The sequence below is a fragment of the Mytilus californianus genome, unplaced genomic scaffold (genome assembly GCF_021869535.1).
Source record: "Mytilus californianus isolate M0D057914Y unplaced genomic scaffold, xbMytCali1.0.p SCAF_6, whole genome shotgun sequence".
Lineage (NCBI taxonomy): Eukaryota > Metazoa > Mollusca > Bivalvia > Mytilida > Mytilidae > Mytilus > Mytilus californianus.
In genome coordinates, this window is record NW_026262712.1 from 9,499,592 (window position 1) to 9,521,935 (window position 22,344).

Genomic DNA, 22,344 nt, shown 5'->3' on the forward strand with positions numbered 1-22,344 from the left:
TCTAGTGTTGGTTAATATACAAGTATAAACTTTGAAATCATAACCGTTCTCAAGATATAGAGTGGACACGATCTTTACCATAGGCCATGGGGTTGTCAACTGAAACCAAAGTTTTTTACCTTGACCTTTGACCTGGGAAGTTGTACATACATTATGACGCACCCTCTGGTGTTGGTTGATATACATGTCAAGTATAAACTTTGAAATCATAACGGTTCTCTTTATATAGAGCGGATACAATTTGTTACGGACGGACAGACTGATTACAATAGGGCAAACCACCACTAGACGGGGGCCATAATAACACATAGTAATCTTACACGAGATATAAAAAGTTTCAAGAAATTCCATCAAGTAATATGGGAGGATATTACAGCACACACAACTATAGAAATATTGAAAAGCAACATCAAAGTCCAAAGAGTCTAATGTAGAATTTGTGCAAACTGGAATTTCTGAAAATATGCACATGTTAACTTTGTGATGCAACACTTTTCAAAGTTTCATTTTAAGAGAATCCATATTTGTGCAGTAACAGCAAAAAATGATTTTCAACAACTTGACAAACATGAACTAGATTTAGCTACTTGTAATTTGCCTATCTGTTTAATTAGTATGATTGTTTTGCTAAGCATGCACTTTTGTTGTGATAACTACTTACACCTATTCCTTGAACGCCAACATAATTTTACAGGTAAATTGTTGGTTGATCAAAGGATGTTGGCATTCAAGGAATAAACCAAGAGTGTCTGTTTTAGTTTAAACATATTTTATTTACAAAAGTAGCAAAAGGGACTACACAAGTTATAATAACATTAGTGATGTCCTTTCCCTATCCCTAAGAGTGACTTGACACAAAATAGGGGTGATTTAGTAAATATAAGTACTTTGAGGCTTAATTTGATAAATGCTGGTCTTACTTAAATAATTACACAGTATAAATAGTATTGTACTTGGCTGAATTTCTGCAATATTTTACACACTACTTAGTACTTGAAGGATACTAGACATGTATTGAGTCTTGGTATGTTATTAATTAACTGTCTTTCTCTATATATTTGGTACATGTGTAGTTGATGCCAATACTTTTTTGTGCAGTGTAGATTTATTGGTTACAGTGCAATCTGGATAACTTTCCTTGTTTAACTAGTTACAGTGTAACCAAAATAACTTTCCTAGTTTAGCAGTAGTCGCTGAACTTCTTATGGGTGTAATTTGAGCTAAAGTAGTATTTAAAGTTCCTATACATGTACTAAGTTTTGGGTGATCTATTATCAACAAATATTTTATCTCTTCACTTTGTTGATTTTTTTATCTATAAATCTATTGACTTTTGCCTGAGTTTTTTATGCAATATAAGACTATATTTATTGGATAAATTAAGTTTTGGTAGATTGAGGGTTTGGAGAAAAGGGTATAGGAAATAAAGTTCCCTCAGCCAACTCATTTTGTAGAAATCCTCTTCTCTAACTTCATCAGCACTTTCGCTAACTTCATCAGCACTTTCGCTAACTTCATCAGCACTTTTGCTAACCTCATCAGCACTTTCGCTAACTTCATTAGCACTTTCAACACATTAGTTCTCACCTGCCTAACTCCCAAGTCGACTATCATTTCTGGTGGGGTTCATGTTGCTCAGTCTTTAGTTTTCTATGTTGTGTCATGGAAGTATTATATTTTGTTTTACTATCCTGGTTGTGTTTTGTGTACTATTGTTTATCTGTTGGTCTTTTTCTTTTTTAGCCATGGTTTTGTCAGTTTATTTTCAGCTTATGAGTTTGAATGTCCTTTGGGTATCTTTCGCCTCTCTTTGAGTAAATATTTTGTCAAATGTTTTCTATGTTCATAGTAGGGATTTTTCATGAAAATTAACCATACACAAACATTTCACTGTCCAATTACTTGCTTTGTTTAAGGCTGTAAAGCAGGAACATTGAACACAGCAAATATTTTACTATCCCTTTTCATGCCAGAACAAAACTTAACTCTTAAAATAAATGTTCTGATAGATACTCTGGAACCTGAAGTGTCTTACAAAAAACAAATTAGTCTTTAAAGCCTCATTATTTATATGGCTCAATCATAAGATTGCTTTATTCAGCAGGCCCCAGGGTTTTACTCTGACCTGGGACTATTACACTAACATATTATTATATTAGTCCTAGTTCTGATATTGTTGAAATGATTATTAGCCTGGCCTAGCTTTTCTTAAAGTGATGACTTATAAATTGATAGTATATCAATAACAAAACTTAAAAAGCAGAAAAAAATGACAGGCAGGGGTGGATCCAGCCATTTTTAAAAGGGGGGTTCCCAACCCAGGATAAAGGGGGGGTTCCAGCCATATGTCCCCATTCAAATGCATTGATCGTCCAAAAAAAAAGGGGGGGTTCCAACCCCTGGAACCCCCCCCTGGATCCGCCAATGTCAGGTCTGTGTCCTTGTTTTTGAGATAATCAATTGAAAATTTGGCGGGAAATGATTCTCTCTAGATTTTTCATACATTTAATATTGGCACCTTTTTTTCTTTCAAAACTATGAAAAATGACAAGGATTTTATAAGATTTTCAAAAATGGCTTTTTAAACAGTATGTAATAAAATTATGAAAAGAAAAGTAGAGGTTAGTTGGCCAAATTTTTATTGACACTACATGGATAAAACTAGAGGATTCCTAATATCTGACAAAAAGTCAAAACAGGAGTAGCAAACATCTTTAAGTGGCCTTCTCCAGAAAGTGCTTGCTTGAGATACTACTGTGGATTGGTTGATATAAATGGCATACCAATTTTGAGGACTTATTGGAAAGCAGGTTTCAATCCACTAAACTTAATGAAATACTAATTTGCAGTTACATTGGTTGGAGTTGAATGATAAAACACATAAAATGATACCCTCGAAGTAGCAAAATTTTTGTCCAGCCACTTTAAATTGACACCAACAAAAAAGATGAATCAACAGCCATTTTAATTGGTAATGAACCTATCCCACAATGCTCTGCCAGTACATATGGTACACCTATCCTTTTTCATTTATTTAAATAAATCAAGAAAGTTTCTCTTTCAAGAGGGTCTGGATGGTGTTTACAAAATTGAGAGAAAAAACAGTCAAAAACTGAAAAAGAGAAAAATTGCTAAAAAAAATATAGAATAGAAAATTGGTGCTAAAATACAAAAATTGAAAAATTATTAGGAAAAAAATAAGGATAGATTAACAATCATGACAATGGCCTAAAAATGAAAGAATTCAGAAATGAAGACCCCCATCCATGTCATGATTAATTAAAGATAATTCAAAGAAAAACGATACCATATTATACACATATTACATAATATGTTTTCACTGCAGAGATCAGCAGTTTGACAGTTTGTTAATTAGCATCATACATACAAGAATGTTGAATTGTTTATTTGTATATCTTAGTGTGGGAGGATGGTCTATTACGCTTTCTTTCATCAAGTGGAAAAGAAATTAACAAGGGTTTAGAATTTCCAAACATTTGCCTATTCAGGGTTTGTTCATGTTATTTCAGTGGTACTAAATAAGATATGGAGACAAAATTATTTTTGTCTGCAGCAGAAAGTTTATATTTAAAATTATTTTCATTATTTTATTTTTTATTATTACACGATATTGTTGGAAAGTCTAATTATGGAAGAATAATTGGCAATACTAAAATACTTCCATGGTCAAATGCAATTTGACCTCTAGATATGTTTCATGGGAAAGGGGTGGGGGAGGAGATGAATGTGGCTCTCATAAATATCATCAGACTCCTTAAACAGCCCTGTTGTCATTATTAAAGTTAACTTGGTTAAAGTTATCTTTGAAAAGGTAAACTTGGTCCAAGTTGTCTGTTGTTGAGCACTATCAAAGCTTTTCATCAGAAACTTGGTCAGAGAAAACTTTGTCATTAACCTGGTAAACTTGGTCAAAGTCATCAGTTGTCACTATCGAAGTTAATTTTTCATCAAAAACAACTTGGTCAAAGAAAAAAATGCACTGTGATTGGATAATTCCCATCCAAGTCCACCCAAGTTTCAACAAAAATAGGATGAGATTCTATTCCATCGAAGTCTGTGAAAGTTTTTGATGATATTCATAGTTTTCTTTGACGGTTGTCACAAAAAAAATCCATAACAAATTTGATAGTGACAACGGGTCTACATACAGTAATTGAGTTGAAATCATATAGATCGTCACAATTCTGATTTTCCTTAAAATTTAATGTCTTTCACTTAGCAGTAATTGAAATGCACTTACAATTTCACCAGTGATTCTTGACCCAAGATGATGATTCATAAAGTGTATAATGCATTACTGTAATTTAGGTTTTATAAACAAAGAATATATTATACATCATGCAGAGAAACACTTATGAACCACATCAACAAACGACAACTACTGAACATCAGATTCCTGACTGTCAGGTACCAGATAGAGTAGAGAATGGAAACAGGGAATGTGTCAAAGAGACAATCACCTGACCAAAGAGCAGAAAACAGCCAAATACCAAATAAGGGTCTTCAACTCACGGAAAAAAATCCCGCATCCAGAGTTGGGCTTCAGCTGGTCACTAGACAATAATGTATACTAGTTCTGCGAAAAGGAAGCCACACTAAACCCCAAAATATACAAATGAACCACATAGAGGTTCCTGACTCAATGGGACAGGTGCAAAAATGAGGCGGGTTAAACATGTTTGGTGAGATCTCAACCCTCCCCCTATACCCTTTAGCCAATGTGTAATAAACAAACACACAGCAATATGCACAGTAGAACTCAGTTTAAAAGAAGTCTTAATATGATGTTAATATATGTAGCAAAAGAAACTAATAGACTAGACACCCAGTTTATTAAGAAATAAATGATGGTTTGATCATGTTGATTGTCTGAAATGTTTTGAATAGATGTTATCTTTCCTTCATAGTGTTTGATCAGCAATTTATCAAAGATTTGATTTTATTTTCATTACAACTGACATCATACATCACTGTTGCCTCACTGCTGTCTTTTAAATAGTTTGTTTGCCAAAACTAACAACTTTTGCTGTGAAGTTTCAGACTTATAACTTATCACTTTTAAATTTATAGTGTTTTCCCTAGAAATTTTGTGAGTATTCAGGGACATATAGATTAATGGGGAGTCACAAATATAAAAGGATGGGTGCATAAATTTAGGGAAGACACTGAATTATTATAAGTGTGCAATCTGTTTATTTATTAGTACTATTAGGAGGGTTTTAACAACCTTGACTACCAATGAGGGTCTTACACTGTCGGTTAATTTACTAGTAAAAGGTTATATATTTTGATTTTTGTCCCCAAAAAAGTTGTGAGGCAAATTAAGTAAAATTGAAATTTATATATGATGTGGATCATGCTGAGATAGACAATGGTAGGCCTTTTTTGAGGGATACGAAATATAAAGAAGAAAAGGGCAAGATTTTTATTTTAAAAATGTTCAAAGGGGAGATAACTCACAAGTTCTAAATTGTTGAGTTCTCCCCAACCAGAGACATATATACACAGAGATTGGCAACTCTGTGTGTATATATGTCTCTGCCCCAACATAGTAAACATTTGTGTATCAAAAATTAATATGAAGTTAACCTTTTAATGTATTATTTTCCAACTTTTGTGATTTGCTTTTTTATTTTTTGTTGTTTCTGTCCATCAGAAGAAATCAATTCACATTTTGTTTGGAGTATTTAAGATTTTACACAAAATTAAAGGGGATTAAAACTGTGATAGTCAGTTGAATATTTTAGTAATAGTAGAGTTGACAGTCAGAATAAAAGTATCATTATGAAATGAAGTTATGTATCATATAACTAAAAGTATGTGACCAACATAGGAAAATATTTCCACCTTAATCTCAATATCACGTAATATAATTATACACGAATACATGTACATGTGTTTCATTTATTTTTGTGGGTGTCAATTTTCATGGATTATGGTAATCTTGCATTTTCGTGGCTATTAAATTTCATGATTTTGACAAATTCTGCATACAACCTTATAGAAAATGTGTCACTCGTTGAACATCAAAATTCGTGGTTCACTAGTACCAATGAAATCCACGAAAAATTGGTATACAACGAATAATAATGAATACACAGTACCGTATTAATAGTACATGTATTCATTGGTACATTATTACAGTTTTTTCCTCACTATTGAAATGTGTGAAATTATTATTACAATGATCATTCTGATTGTAAAGCTTTTGGAAAAATGTTCTAGTGCATTCAATTGAATAATTGCTGACTAGATTTTCCTTAAGTTATTACATTTGTACTTAGTACATGTAGTATCTACATCAATGATATAATCATGGTAATAATAGTTCACACCTGTTGTTGTTTCCAGTAGATGCTATAGTGTTTTAATAATTAACATGATTAATTGAGATGATGAATCAACTATCCTTGACAGTTGAAGGGATGCTGATACATGTAATAGCTTATATCCACTTTATTTGAACACTGGTGGATGGTTCATACTGAACACTGGTGGATGGTTCATACCACATCTTCTTATTTTTATATTGTTGAAAATTGAAGCAAGGGATTTATTTTTTCCTAATTGCACAATTAGTATTAGATTGCAAAAATATCCATTTTAGTTGTACATGTACTTTAAATATTACAATATATAAATAAGAATGAAAGGAGTAGGTCCGGTAAGGGCTGATTTTGGCCTCAAAATTCAGGTTCATCTGATGAAAGATTTTGGACACTTTTTAAACACTTAAGTGTCTACTTCAGTCGATTCAATTAGTTTATGTGAAAGATTTGAACTGATATAGTCATTAAAGACACTCAAATTCAAGCTTAAATATGAAAAATCGATCAAATATGCCATAATATGTCACTTTTCAGATGGTTTTTGTCAAAAATGAAAGTGGCCGCATCCGTGTTCATTCTCAAGCTTTATATATGTTATGTGTTATCATCAAATACAACTTACATTTAAATATTAAGAATGAACACAAATGCGGCCACTTCCATTTAAGACCGAAACCGTCTAAAAATTAACCAAAATGCTAAAATTTCGAAGATTTCAGTAATTTAACATGACTTAAGGATGCTAGTACCCAATACATGTGCATTGTATTGTCAAAAACAGCCCAAATTTATGTAACAGAAGTATTCTTCTTTCCAATAAATAGCTAAAAATTTACATTTTAACAATTTTGTAAAACTGCTATATTTTGGGGCCAAAAAGGGGTCTTACTGGGCCTACTCCTTTATCAGTATAAAAGAATGTTGATGTGATTAGCCAACACAAGCTGTATAATCAAATGCTGAAACAGGTCCTACTTGTGAAATTTTTTTTTTGAAAATTTTGCAATTCTTTCATACCTGTCTCTAGAGAACTTACTTGTTTAAATGTTTCTGTAGAACTAAAACAAAGATTTAGAAGGATTTATGCCAGAATTTTTGGAAAAGGCACTAGACAAAATTGTATCAGGATTTTTCATCATTTTTTGCAAGATTTCTTAAGTTATATGACTGTCAATCAACCAGAGCTTAAAAAAACTCATCATCACTTATAACAACATTATATATATCGCTTTCTTCTTTAAATAACATTGTATTTCTATAAATAGGTAGAGTGCATTTTTTCAGAGGTACATAATTTGTGGAAACATCATACAATAAATCTCTTGCAGAGTTCTTTTTATTTACATTATTTCATTCATAAATATAAATTATTTTATGTACAGTACATGAAAAAGGTGGTTGAGTTATTGATTCACTCTAAATACCTCTCTGTATATTCAATAGATATATAGTATCAGGTTTCTAAAATATATTCTTGGTGTAAATAAAAAAGCCTCAAATTTGGCAGTGTTATCAGAGGTTGCAAGATTTTCTCTTTATTTTTCTGTCATTATATCTATGGTAAAATATGTACACAGGCTTAACAAATTGGACGATGGGTTACTTTATGATGCTTATGTTTGTAATAAAATTTTAGATGCAGGAAACATTAATTGTTGGTATTCATCTATGAGATATGTCCTTCAATCACTTGATATACAAAATTTGAATACAAAGCTCAATAAATTAATTAAATTTGTAAAATGTAAACTTTGTAACAGTTTTAAAACATTTTGGGTGGTCAAAAGATCTGATACCTTATCACGAGGTAATAGTAAATTAGAAAATTATTTCAACCTCAAGACTGACTTCGTAAAGGAGGCTTATTTATCAATTAAAGATTTTAATATAAGAAGAGCTATATGTAAATTGAGAATAAGTGCACATGATCTTAAAATTGAGAAAGATAGATATAGTAAAAAATACATAGAGAGAAGTCAGCGTCTATGTCATCACTGCCTATCACATGGATCAAATTCTATTGAAGATGAGACCCATTTCACAGTAAGTTGTCCTTTATATAACGAACAGAGAAAATTATTATGGGATAAAGTAAACAGTTTTTGTAATAATTTTAAAGAATTACCCAAGGATAAAAAATATTTCTGGCTATTCACAAATGAGCATTTACCAACTCTTATGTGCCTAGGCAATTATATAATTAAGTGTTTAGAAATAAGATCCAGGTGGATACAAAATATATAAAATAATATTTAATTATTATGAAATTATTGTTATAGTTATGTAAGACACATGATGTGTTAGGCTCTGATCCTGTCCATAATATGATAGTATTATATTAGGATCTAGTTTTTCTTTTTCCAATCATATTGTGCTTAATATTGTTGTAAATGATGCCCTTTATGGGTTCTTGATTAGATTAATAAAATTCTTATCTTATCTTATTCTTCTTATAGTATATGACAGGGTTGTAGGTCAGAGTGTTATCACTCTAAATACCTCTCTGTATATTCAATAGATATATACTGTAAATTCAGAATTTATTGCAAGGTTTTTATTAATGTGAATAATGCGACTGGGTGGGTATCACAATAATAAAAACTCGCGTTCTGATAACTAAAACATAGATCTGTACAATGCTGTATGCAGTTTTTTTCGAAATCGCAATAATTAAACTCGCATTTTTGTCCATTCTTGAAAAATCGCAATAATAAATGCACGGAATAATTTCTGAATTTACAGTAGTATATGACAGGGTTGTAGATCAGAGTGTTATCACTCTAAATCACCAGCGATCTCCCTATATAGACTTTTCTTACACATGATGAAAAAGGGATATGGACCCCAATGATACAAAGATACTGAAAGACTACCATTAAACAGTAGGCCGGTCGACACTTTTGCAATAAGTAAACCTGAAATTGCCTTGTATATTAAAGCTGTGAATATTTTATCTGAGACTATAAAATAAACTCTCATCAACATCAAAATTCAAGTCAGAAATATGATAGTTGTTTTCCTTTCGTTTGATGTGTTTTAACTTTTGATTTTGCCATTTGATAAAGGACTTTCCATTTTGAATTTTCCTTGGAGTTTGGTATTTTTGTTATTTTACTTTTTCCTGAATAAAAAAAACCTAAGATAAATGTAAAGACAACTACTAACAAGATTTGTGACTTGGGACAGACATATGTGGGAGGTAATTAACTTCCTTATTCTCTCCTAATTACTTGATTTGTGGAATGTAAAAAAAAAAGGTACTGAAACGAATATACAATACAAAAATAGTTCAGAAAATGGCTTGCACTTAAATGTATGCCAAAAACTGAAGAAAAAAATTAATGTGCATTATTATCAGGCACACTGCAACAGAGGAATACATTATGTAGGTTAAAAGGAAGTAAATATAGATGACGGGCACCACTTAGTTTTTACATCCAAAATAATACTGAAGTAAATTTATTTTCTGCTGCCCTGTTAATTAGAAAAGTAAATTGAAATAGGAATGTTGGCTATTGGTGTAGAAATAGCTAGAAATTTGATGGAAACATGTAAACTTTTTGTGATAAGCAAATTATTCTGTGCAAAATTTAGCATGAGGTGTTCTTCATTCATACTATTGCGAAAATTCCGGAACCATTGAGTACCCTTATAAATATTTCATTTATCTATCAAAAAAGCTGCGGCACCATATGTTTTTAGCAGTTTTATTCACACCCAAAGAAGTTGGAAATGCAGAATTTGACAGTTTTTTCAACAGATTTTTTATAGTGAAAACGCAGAACCAAAAAAGGCTACCATTTTTGCGTATGTAAATGATTACTTCATTGAAACCTATATGGTCACTACATATCATATACAACTGTTAAACACAGAGTTGATGTGATTTATTAACATGTTCTTTTGTTTATTTTTAGGCTTGTACATTAAACCATCAAAATGTCTGACACAGAAGAAGCCCCCTCACAGTAAGTACTGTTCACAAAGAGATACTTTCTCACATACAACAAGTTTACTTTTGCCCTTTTTATTTATGGGTTATTTTTGGGTGGGAAAAGTATATTGCCATAAATATTTGGGTATATTGAAGGTATTTACAGGAATCAAATGTTAATTTTTTGTCTTCTTTAAGAAAACATTTATATAATTAACTTTTAAAATATTGTGTGAAAAAAATTGATACACTTAGCTTATACAAAGCACTTTGTGAGCCATGTACATGCAAGTTAATAGATCTTGGAACTGAAGGAGAATACAAACAATCAATTAGGTTTTCCTATTCAGAAAAAAATGTTCTTCAAGGTCTGATTTGCGATAAAAACAGAATTTGCTTAAAATTTCATTTTAACCATGTTATCCAACACACATATATATAGATATATATATTATTAGATAATTATTTTATTAGTACGCAGATTTTTTCTTATGCATTTATTATTTGTTTTTATGTATCATGTATGTATAATATATAATATACAATCCTTCTTTTCCTGTTTTCCTTGTACAGTGAAGAAACTCAAGAATTGTAAGTGACAAAAATCCATAGTGCACCGAAATCTTCATATTTAGAGATCTTTTCCTTTATACATCTTCTTATCATGCATTGAATCTATCCTTTATCCATATTTAAACCAAAACTTGCCATTGAAGCTTTACCTATTATATTCCTTAAAAGGTGTTGAAATTTATTGTTATGTGTTCCCTTCTCCAGCATTAAATCTATCTTTTACCCATTTCAGAAATTTCCATTGAAGCTGCACCTGTTATTCCTTCAAAGATTTAGAAATCTTTCCTTTATCATTTCCATATCATGCATTACTCTTTCCCTTACTCATTTTAACGTAAATATTTCTTCTGAAGCCAAACCTATTCATAAACAATATGAGTTTCATTTCATAATCTTTCCATTGCTAGATATCTTTTAGTAATACACGTTAGATGTTGCTTCAATATGAATCAGTAAACTATACTCCATTGACCAATATTTTGTTCACAACAAAATTATATACTTTACAAGACATTAATGTCCATGAACTGTACACTATCAGGCATTTGTAACTTACTGTTTACACATCCAGAAGGTCTTTCATTAAAGGGTCATACCTGGTACTGTTATCTGTCTACACTACTAAAAAGAACCACCTGAATTGTAGAATTTTTTTATATAAGGCATTCTTGAAGTATATAGAACAGTGCTGCCTATAGATGGGAAAAATACCAGTCCACATGAATGCATCCCTGAGGGAAAGTTGACCTGAAACTTTTTTAAGAATACTTTTTGGGGCTTTTAGGTTTTTAATGGTTTTCAGTGTTTTGTGTATTTGGTTAGGTATACTTTTAGCCTTCAGTTCAGCCTTTACCCGATGAAGATGTATAAATAAAAGTAAGCGTGGACTGTAGGTCAATGAGATAGCATTGACCCAAGGACATCTGCATGTTTAGTCCAGAAACATGTCATGCATAGTAGAATCGGTATTGATCCATTTTATTACAGACATCATTATTTTAGCCAAGTTCAGTATTTCCATTCACAGCTTCAGAATCTTCATCATTCTGGGTAATAATTTTCAAAATGTTGTCACTGGCTCACAACCTCCTAAACAATGGAAATTCAACAACTGACATGAGGTTAATTTCATTTTGGGGTAGGAACAATGAAATTACCCATAGAAAATCAATCTAGAGTTCCCAAACCCTAAAGTCAGTCTAGAGGTCACAAACCTCAATATTTTAGAGGTCCTAAACCCTTAAATCAGTCAACAGGCTGCAAACAGTAAATTCAGTCCACATGTTGCAAACTCTAAAATCAGTCAACAGGCTGCAAACACTAAAATCAGTCAATAGGTCACAAACACTAAAATCAGTCAACAGGTTGCAAACACTAAAGTTAGTTTTGTGAACTGTTTAGAAAGCTATATAATTGCCTGTTACTAGATAAACCAGTCATTTCTAGAATACTGCTTGGGTGTTGTAGATTCAGAGCTGTTTCTGTGTGCTGCAAAAATATAAGGATTAAGGGTCACAACAATAAACTGGTTACCAGTACCAGTCATTGACTTGGTAAATAGTTTGACACAAACCCTGAAATCAGTCTTATTTATGGAGGAGACACTTTGAAAAAACGCATGATACATATTTCATTTGTTATGATAATGATGAAACTTTTACAAATAAATGAAATGGTTAGTCACTGTGTAATTTTTTTACATTTTCATTTGTTTCAACAACAAAATTACTTTGTTCTCTGTCAAATTTATTTCTTTTCACAATTTGTGATATTTCCTTAATCAATTGTAATACACATGTAGAATAAATGTTGTGTTGGTCAAAGTGGAGATAACTCTTAGAGATTTTAGTTAAGCTTTAGATGTAGTACAATATTTTGCTAGGTATATACTAATAAATGTAATGTACTAACTTTTAGTGAGACTCGCAGAGCCCCGTAAGTCTATAAAGTTGACAAATATCATCAAATATTGTTGGCAAACTGCTCCCCAACTCCTTCTTACAACAATGTTCTTTATTTAAGGGATAAGCAATGTTTTCAGTTATAATTCAATAACAATATGGTCCAACAAAGAATATAAAATTTTCTAGTTCCTTCTTTATATATCAAAAACCTGCTTTTTAATTAATTTTTAATTTTCTTAATACCATTAAAAAATCCAATAAGGTTGAGGTTTTGATCTGCAGTCATATATAATTTCTATATAAATATTGAAGGGCTTCCTGTCTGATATAAAATCATTAAAATGGACCAAAAAGCTTCAGATTTGCATATTCAGTATGGCAATGGCCTAATAATCCAATATTTTAATCAGTGCCATTTTCATAAAGGTTGATATTTAAATACTTTCCTCTCCCCAGTCAACTCCATGACATGAGAGCTGTTTGCCAATAGTATTTTATTCTTGCATTTAAAAGTTTGAAATGCAATATCTGAAATGCATTATGCAGTTTTGTATGAGGCACAGATTTAGTCAAATTATTGTATTTAATGACCTCCTCAAATATTTCAAGACATCTTTAATTTAGATTTAGGATATCCATAAATCATTGAGGATCTCCTCGAATAGGACAGGACCTCCGTGCTTCGATTTTAAGATATTCTGAAATTTTTCAAGACCTCCATAATTAAATATATGGATATTTTGAAATTGATTTCAGGATATCCTGAAATTGAATTGTGGAGGTCCTGAAATAATTCAAGATATCCTTAAATCTAATTATGGAGATCCTGAAATCAAATTATGGAGGTCCTGAAATATTTAGGAGCTCCATAAATACAAGAATTTTAACTAAATCAGTGCCTCATAGTTTTGAAATGTTGAAAGATTTTTAAAATTTTATATTGACGCATCTGATTTGTGAAAAAATGATGGATCAGGCCATGAATTAATTGCTTGTGTCTGTTGTAGGTAGAAATTGAAGTGTTTATATTGATAAGAAGTGTGATGTTGGGATTAGGGCTATTCCATTAAAATGTATGTGGGAGGGTAGGAAGGGACTTTCAAAATATCCCTACAACCAAGAACCATTTTTTAGATAATTTTGCATAATGGTAATAGACGCATACTGAAAAAAAGACCCATGACCCACATTCAATAATTAAACTTCCCTTCCTACCCTCCAACATACATTTTAATGGAATAGCCCTGAGTTTGAATAATTTCTGAGGCCACCCTTAATTCTTTACCTCTTTTCAAAGTTTTACTTTGAATATTCCAAAAGCAATTGGTGTTCTTGATACAGAAATAGATCTGATTTATTTCTATCACAGACACTTTTTATTAAATCTAGACGTTTTGTCTTACTTTTTCTGCTGAATTAATTAGATGGGGATGATAATTTTCATAGAATTTTGCTCTTTTTTGGACTTTGTGAAAAAAATGGTTGAGAATTTTGAATGTTTTCTTAACTATACATGCTCTTATGTGCTTAATATATTTTGTTACCAAATATATATATTGTTTACGGTATTGCGTATTGATTTAGAAGTTTAGAAAAGCATGACATGAAAAATTTTTTTTTTTTCGGTGTCTGTGTTAAGGGAGGTAACGAGTGTTTGACTGCTTAGCTAGAGATCACTTGCTCTGTACAATCCTTTGTTACAGCTATGGTTGACATAGACGTTGATATAAATCTTACCGACTCCCAAATCTTTATTTAATTTCATAAGATATACTTAAAACGTAGGTAGAGGTTCTTTCAGGACAAAATTCAGTTTTCAAGTTTTGTAAAGATTTTTGAATTTTTAGAATTGAAATATACACCAATATGAAGTTTCAGGACTTAGCTACGACTGACCATGCTGAACTCAATTTTGTGCTGATTTACCCAATGACATTTGCAAATTAATCACTTCTGGACAAAGACATCACGCATTTTCTGTAGTGATGTTGAAAAATTTCAGGAAAATTTTTTCTAATTTTCTAATTTTGCTAACCAATGTTGAAACTGAAAAGGTAAATTACAACAGTTTTTTTAACAGGTCTTTCAATGAATCTTAGCTCTTTCTTGTTTATATCTTTCTTTTTTCTTTAGAGCTGCATGCATTTTGTCTTTTTATGTGATATTTGCATTTGTTCAATTATACATGTTATATGCATAAATATTTTTTGCATATTTTGCTAAACATGTTTTAGTAATTCATTAAACTCTCGTTAAATTTACTCTTTATTAACTGAAATTAGCAAAAGGTAGCTTACATGTAATATCATTTTCTGTTTGCTTATTCTTAGCTAAATAATAGTTGCTACTAGAAATTTGTAATAATTGATAGGCAAACCTGTAGCAAATCGTATTGCTTTGACAGTTAAATAGTCAGTTGCTTATAAACACTTAGCTTGATTATAGTTTCACTAGCATTTTGTTATCATTTCTTACATAATATTATTATTAAGTATTTTTTATGACATTTTTTTACTTCATTTATAAGACTTTCATGTTCAGCATTTGTGTTTTGAAATAATTTTATTTTTGTCTTTTTTTTTCAGACCTGAAAATGAAGCTAAGCTAGCTATGGAGGTAATTTTTGACAACATCATAAAACTGTGTATGGTAGAAATAAGTGCATCTGTGGTAGCCTGCTTGCCCAAGGTGTAGGAAGTTGGGGTCCAATCTCCAGCCAGGTCAAACCAAAGACTTAAAATTCCTCTTTCTGCTAATCTGTGTTTTCTGAATCTTTAAAATACTAAGGAACCGTACATGTTATAAAAATACAGCTACATTGACAACAACACTTAAGTAAACTGCATCTTTTATTGTCGACATGTTTCTAATCGGCGTCATCAGGACCATGTTATAAAAATGTATTTGTACACAACACATGTATAAGAAAAAAAAAACTGCTGTTCTGATATGATTTATTTTTTGTCAGAAATTTAGTGAAGAGTCCAGATACATGTACAATGTTCATATCCACTTCCACACAGAATTATTTTTTACACACTGCAAATATGAGTTTCAAGCAATAATTGAGTAAATTGAAATCTTAACTCTATAGAGAGTGGAGAAATTGTTAAATGTTGAACTAGCAGAGGGCGAATTTGGTTATCCCGTATGTTTTTCAGTCTTTTTTTGTGTAAAACTACATGTTCAGTTAGAACAAAAATAATGCTATAGCCGACAATGCCACCATTATGTAATGGCATTATTTATTAGCTACAAATAACAACTGAAATGGCAGGTTTATATTAACAAGACAATTTTACCCATGTTGTTTTATTGAGCATTGGATAAAAATTCAACCAACTGATGAGATATTATAGCAGTGAAATCATAAGAAATATCAATATTTTCATTTACAGGAAGCAAAGGTCAGGAAAGCTGAAAGAATCCAACAGGAAATCGCAGAATTTGAAGAACAAAGAAAAGAAGAAAAAGCAAAGGAAGAGGAAGAGTTGCAACAATTACGGGAAAGAAGGGTAGATAACTCTTTATAGATCCTTTGATTCATAACTGTCCATTCTTAGCTTTGGTTACATATTACTTACACACATTGTTTTATGGAATAATTTGATGTCTTGAACTTTACACCTTGTAAGTGATTTTACTGATCTGGAAGGCATTCACTTCCTTTTTGATGGGGATCCCGCTTATTGTTTTGTCAGAATCCTGTATCCCGCTTATCATTATAATAATAGCGCTTGTAATTTCACTACTCCCGCCCTATATCAGTACCATTATCTTTACTTAGTTTTCTTTGGAAGTGTTCTTATTATGTGTGTTCATAATAGACAGTACGATGTTTTTAAATTGTAGGAACAAAGAAAAATAGAGCGAGCAGAAGAGGAAGAAAGATTAACTAAACTTAGAATGGAAGAAGATGTTAGAAGAAGACAGGAAGAAGTAAGTCTTTTTCTCTTCTATTCCTCCTTTTTATACGACCGCAAAAATTAAAAATTTTTTGGTCGTATATTGGTATGACGTTGGCGTCGTCGTCGTCCGAAGACACATTGGTTTTCGCACTCTAACTTTAGTTTAAGTGAATGGATCTCCATGAAATTTTACCATAAGGTTCAATACCACGAAAGGAAGGTTGGGATTGATTTTGGGGGTTATGGTACCAACAGTTAAGGAATTAAGGGCCAAAAATAAGCATTTTTGTAACTTCAAGACAATGACTTGTGTGTAAGTGTATGGATCTCTCTGACATTGTACCACAAGGTTCCATATCACAAAGGGAAGGCTGTAATTGATTTTGGGGGTAATTCCTCAAAATTTTAGGAATTAGGGGCCAAAAAAGGGGCAAAAAACAAGCATTTTTCTAGTTTCATGACAATAACTTGTGTGTAAGTGTTTGGATATTTCTGAAATTGTACTACAAGGTTCCATATCACAAAGGGAAAGCTGGAATTGAGTTTGGGGGTAATTGCCGAAACGTTTAGGAATTGGGGGCCAAAAAGGGGCCAAAAATAAGCATTTTTCTAGTTTCCAGACAATAACTTGTGTTCAAGTGTATGGATCTCTCTGAAATTGTACTGCAAGGTACCATACCACAAAGGGAAGGCTGGGATTGAGTTTGGGGGTGATGAATCATAAGGGGGTTCAAAAAATGGGGGGGGGGATTTTTTTTTTTTTTTTTTCTTTTTTTCCTTTTTTTTTCTTTTAAAATTTTCCATTTTAAGTTGGTTATTTCTGATTTATATTTAAAAGCAAATAATAATGATATGGTAGGAGATACACACCAAACAGGATGTGTAAAGTATTATATAATAAGTATTGTGCAATAGCAAGAAATTTTCAATTGCACAGTATTGCACAATAGCAAGAAATCTTCAATTGCACAGTATTGCGCAATAGCAAGAAATATCCAATAGCACAATATTGCGCAATAGCAAGAAATTGTCAATTGTACAGTATTGCGCAATAGCAAGAAATATTCAATTGCACAGTATTGTGCAAAAGAAGATACTTCGTATAAATTGCTTATTTCTTGATCAATTTCAATGGGGTTTTATTCTTGAATTCTTGGGGTTCTTTAATATGCTGAATCTAACCGTGTATTAAGTTTTTGGATTTTGGGCCCTGTTTTTAAATTGATCTAACTGTGTATTTAGATTCTTAATTTTTGGTTCCGTTTTCAAATTGGTCTACATTAAGGTCCAAAGGGTCCAAAATTAAACTTAGTTTGATTTTAACAAAAATTGTATTTTTAGGGTTCTATGATATGCTGAATCTAAACATGTATTTAGATTTTTGATTATGGGCCCAGTTTTCAAGTTGGTCCAAATCGGGGTCCAAAATTAAACTTTGTTTGATTTCAACAAAAATTGAATATATGGGGTTCTTTGATATGCTGAATCTAACCATGTATTTAGATTTTTGATTTTTGGGCCCCGTTATCAACTTTGTCCACATTGAGGTCAAAAGAGTCCAAAATTAAAATTTGTTTGATTTCATCAAAAATTGAATTCTTGGGGTCCTTTGATATGCTGAATCTAACCATGTATTTAGATTTTGGATATTGGACCATAATAGGTGAATGTCCAATTTAAAATTTTTAAGTTCTTAGACCACATTCATTCTGTGTCAGAAACCTATGCTGTGTCAAATATTTAATCACAATCCAAATTCAGAGCTGTATCAAGCTTGAATGTTGTGTCCATACTTGCCCCAACTGTTCAGGGTTCGACCTCTGCGGTCGTATCAAGCTGCGCCCTGCGGAGCATTTTATTTTACTTGTGATTATAAGGTGAAGTCCATTTGAACTGTATAAATCTTCAAAAATAAATTATTAAAAATCCAAATTTCATATGTGGTATCTGATTTTATTTCTAAATTGATATCAAATCTTTTTCTCATTGAACTCTTTGACAACATAAAGTTCGAAGAACCTTATTAACAAAATATCATTAGACCCTATGGACTATTTTTACTTCTGAAGCAATAATTCTTAAATCAATTGTCAGAGTAGATATATATGCACTGCAAAATAAGTTACTTAATTGAGTAATTTGATTTTTGTCTGGCCTGCTTTTCTGGCGTCGGTGTCAACAATTGTTAATTTTTCATCTTAAGTTAGTTTGATAGGAACCAGTTGTGATAGATGAATGATATTTAATCTAAAGTTAGTTACATTACTATCAGTGTATATCAGTTTGACAACTATTTCAAGGCCCTGCCCTCTAGGTCATGATGCAGTGACTTTGAAATTAGCAATTTTCATTGTTAAGTTTTCTGCTAAAGTCAGTTTGATAGGAACATGGAAGTAATATATTGACAGGAACTCCAACGAAAAATTAGCACATTCCCATCCCACTGATTTCTTTAAGAAAATAAAAGGTTCCGACTCAGTTTGTCAAGTACGTGATAACTCCTTTGTGGGGTATCTGTGATGCCGCCTTCGCCTGTTCTTTTAACTTTAGCTGGTCTTATCACGTGATTTGGTATCGATTGTCTTATCTACCTACCAATGTAAATAAACACGGAAACTCCCGTGGTTATTTGTGAATCGCCACATGAATAACAACACCTGTTTCCGTTCAATAAATGAAGAACAAAGCTGAAAAGATCGAAAAAATCGGTCCATAGTTAACAGAATGACATAAGAAAATTAACTGCATTCGGAAAGAGGGCAAGCTTATTTTTAGTTTTGTTGAGTATGTTTTAATCATTGGAACTTGGAAATCGGGAAATATCCGATTAGGAAAATTACATGATTCTGAAGTAGAGTGTTTGCAAAAAATAATGTGATGCGCGTGTAGTGTGCCGGATGGTGCCGGATAACTCAAATTTTAAGTTAAAGATTGTAAACTTTTATCGAGTGTAACACAAATATTTATGGTTTTCTCTATCGTAAAATATCGTAAAATGTTATTAACTTATTTATCAAATATGTTTTAAAGACTAAAAGAGGTTAATAATTACACGCATGTGATGACCTCTACATAGCAATATCAGGTTACGAGACATGCAGATGAATTGTTACACCTTTTATAATAATTCCAAAGTTGTAAACAACCTTAAACATTCAACCTAGTCCGAGATTACTCTGACGTCTGACAGATTTATTTTTACGAATGGCTTTAAATATTTCTGGATGCATTTAAAGAACGATCACCATGATGGGCCCTAAGCAGTTTATTTTTTTTTTATCATGGAAACCAAATTAGAATTTATTTATGTGTTTAAAAGCTTAACAGTTCTGAAACATCTTACACCGTGTGCTAAGCAATTTATGATTTTGTTTCTTGTTTAATTGCATGAAATATTTGCCATTGGACTTTCAGTAAACAATAAATCAAAATATTTGATATTTTTTCGGATCAAAGCTCTTTAACCCCGCCCCCCCCCGGCCAACTTTTGGATTAAATTTTTGTTGGAAATTTTTTCATTAAACACTTCAGTAAAATATTTGTCAAAGTTAGCAGTAAAACGCGATAATAATTACTGATAAAAACTTTTCCGTTTACTTTACATGAGAATTTTATGATTTTCAAGCATAACTTGTATATAACAGTTACGCGTGTTTAGCCAACGGCACTCTCATGAATAAATCTTACTATTTTAAAATTGATTGTAACTTAAACTGAAATGTTTATGGCTTGTGAGTATTTTTACTCTTCAGTTTTTTTTTTTGTCTTTTTAATCGGTGAAAACAGTCGCGGGGATTTCGTTTCGTTTCTTTTCTTTTTATTTGTTTTTAAGCAGCAAAACCCGTAAAAACTGACATTATATTTGTCATTCACATGGTCGGTAAATGTCATTTCCTTGACAATTAAGTACACATCCGGTTATTTCGGTATGTTCCGAAATTACGATCATTCACGAGGTTCCAAAAATTTTATCGGAACCCATGCATCCATAAGACAGTCGAGTTGATTAACAGATACTTAACGATTTTGCGGCATCGCACTATAAACGTTTGAAGTCCGCTTGTTGGAGTTCCTGTCAATATAATACTTCCATGATAGGAACTACTTGCGATAGATCAATGATATGTTCTTTAAAGTAGCATTACTATCAGTACATATCAGTTTGATGACTATTTTGAGGCTCTGTCTCAGTAGGTAATGGTTCAGTGACTTTCAATTAATTTGCCATTTTCAATGTTAAGTTTTCTGCTTAAGTTAGTTTGAAAAGAACTACTTATAGTAGACAATGATATTTTCTATGAAATTACATTACTATCAGTATATCTCGGTTTGACAATCATTTTGACGCTCTGCCCTCTATGTCATGGTCCAGCAACTTCAAATTAATTAGCAATGTTGCTGACCATCAGATTATTTTTTTTTCTAAATTTTCTGCTGACAGGCAAAACATATCTCTGTGTCCGAAATTTATTAAATAGTTTATTTTTGAAAATTTTTAGAACTCAAAGAGTCATGTGACTGGCAAAGGACATTAGCTTTGATCAATTTACTTAAAATTGTGCAATGTTGTTGGGATTAATAAAAGAAAGCTTTCTCTCAATTTTGAAAATTTTTGGGCTGTTTTTTCAGTAAAAGGATGTGGCTTTGCTCATTGTTGAAGGCCGTACAGTGACCTATACTGTAGATTCGTGGGATACCAATTTTTGTGGATTCCTTGGGTAAAGGTAAACCATGAATTTAAACGTTCAACTATTTACAAATTTTCTTTTGGTTTGTATGCAGACTTTGGCAAAACCACGAAATTAAATATCCACGAAAATGCAAGATCTCCTCAATCCACGAAAATTGATACCCACGAAAATAAATAAATCCACAGTAGTTGTTAATTTCTGTGTCTTTTCGTCTCTTATGGAGAGTTGTCTCATTGTCAATCATACAACATCTTCTTATTTTTCTGTCTGATTTAAGGCACTTTTTCATGTATGACACACTTACTAGAGTATGCTTAGATTAATTAACTCTAAGCTGTTATTGGGATTGATTAAAGGAAACTTTTACTTTGATATTTTTCTGGTTTGTCGTTCTAGATTGACAGGTCTTTAACTGTCAGAAAGAATCCTCATTTTGTTTGAATTGAATGAAAAAGTGGCTGCCAGTAGGCAATCTTTTATTCTGATCGACAATTTATGAAAACCCTCTTCTCTATTACTACAAGGCAAAATGTTTTGAAACATTTTGGGAATAATTATTTGGGTCCCTTCTTTATTAAAATCCTTATTTTTTCCATTTTAGAGAGAAAGACAAGCAAGAAAGTTGGAAGAAGAACAGAAAAGAAAAGAAGAGCGAGAGAGAAGAAGGAAAGAACAAGAAGATAGATTGAAATTATGCAGACGGCCAAATTTTGTTATCACAAAGAAAGCTGATGGTGGAGAAGAAGAGGTATGAGTTGATATAACATACGGATGAATTGTGGGATAGTAATGAGAGGCATGATGGGAAATTAGAACACTCAGATAAATTTGGGATAATAAAGAGAATAATGATGGGAAATTATTACAAGCAGATAAATAGTGGGATAATAATAAGAGGCATGATGGGAAATTATTACATACAGATGAATCATGGGATAGGGTACAGAGGTGTGATAGGAAATTGTTTCAGACAGATGAATTGTG

At 31.8% G+C, this 22,344-nt stretch overlaps 1 protein-coding gene across 17 annotated transcripts in view; it reads left to right on the forward strand.

Annotated features, from left to right (window-relative positions):
• The window catches only part of LOC127706949 (troponin T, skeletal muscle-like), a 39,206-nt gene that overhangs the window by 5,421 nt on the left and 11,441 nt on the right, over positions 1–22,344 (forward strand). For 5 of the 17 annotated variants that reach the window (XM_052211667.1, XM_052211666.1, XM_052211671.1 and 2 more), the window contains exons 2-8: positions 10,268–10,318; positions 10,858–10,875; positions 12,775–12,792; positions 15,347–15,377; positions 16,160–16,276; positions 16,614–16,700; positions 21,962–22,108. In XM_052211667.1, the coding sequence (XP_052067627.1) occupies positions 10,290–10,318; positions 10,858–10,875; positions 12,775–12,792; positions 15,347–15,377; positions 16,160–16,276; positions 16,614–16,700; positions 21,962–22,108 (447 nt within the window). In that variant the 5' untranslated portion in view covers positions 10,268–10,289. The remainder of the gene's footprint in view (positions 1–10,267; positions 10,319–10,857; positions 10,876–12,774; positions 12,793–15,346; positions 15,378–16,159; positions 16,277–16,613; positions 16,701–21,961; positions 22,109–22,344) is intronic. The other 12 variants (XM_052211674.1, XM_052211672.1, XM_052211675.1 and 9 more) reach the window with 3 other exon arrangements.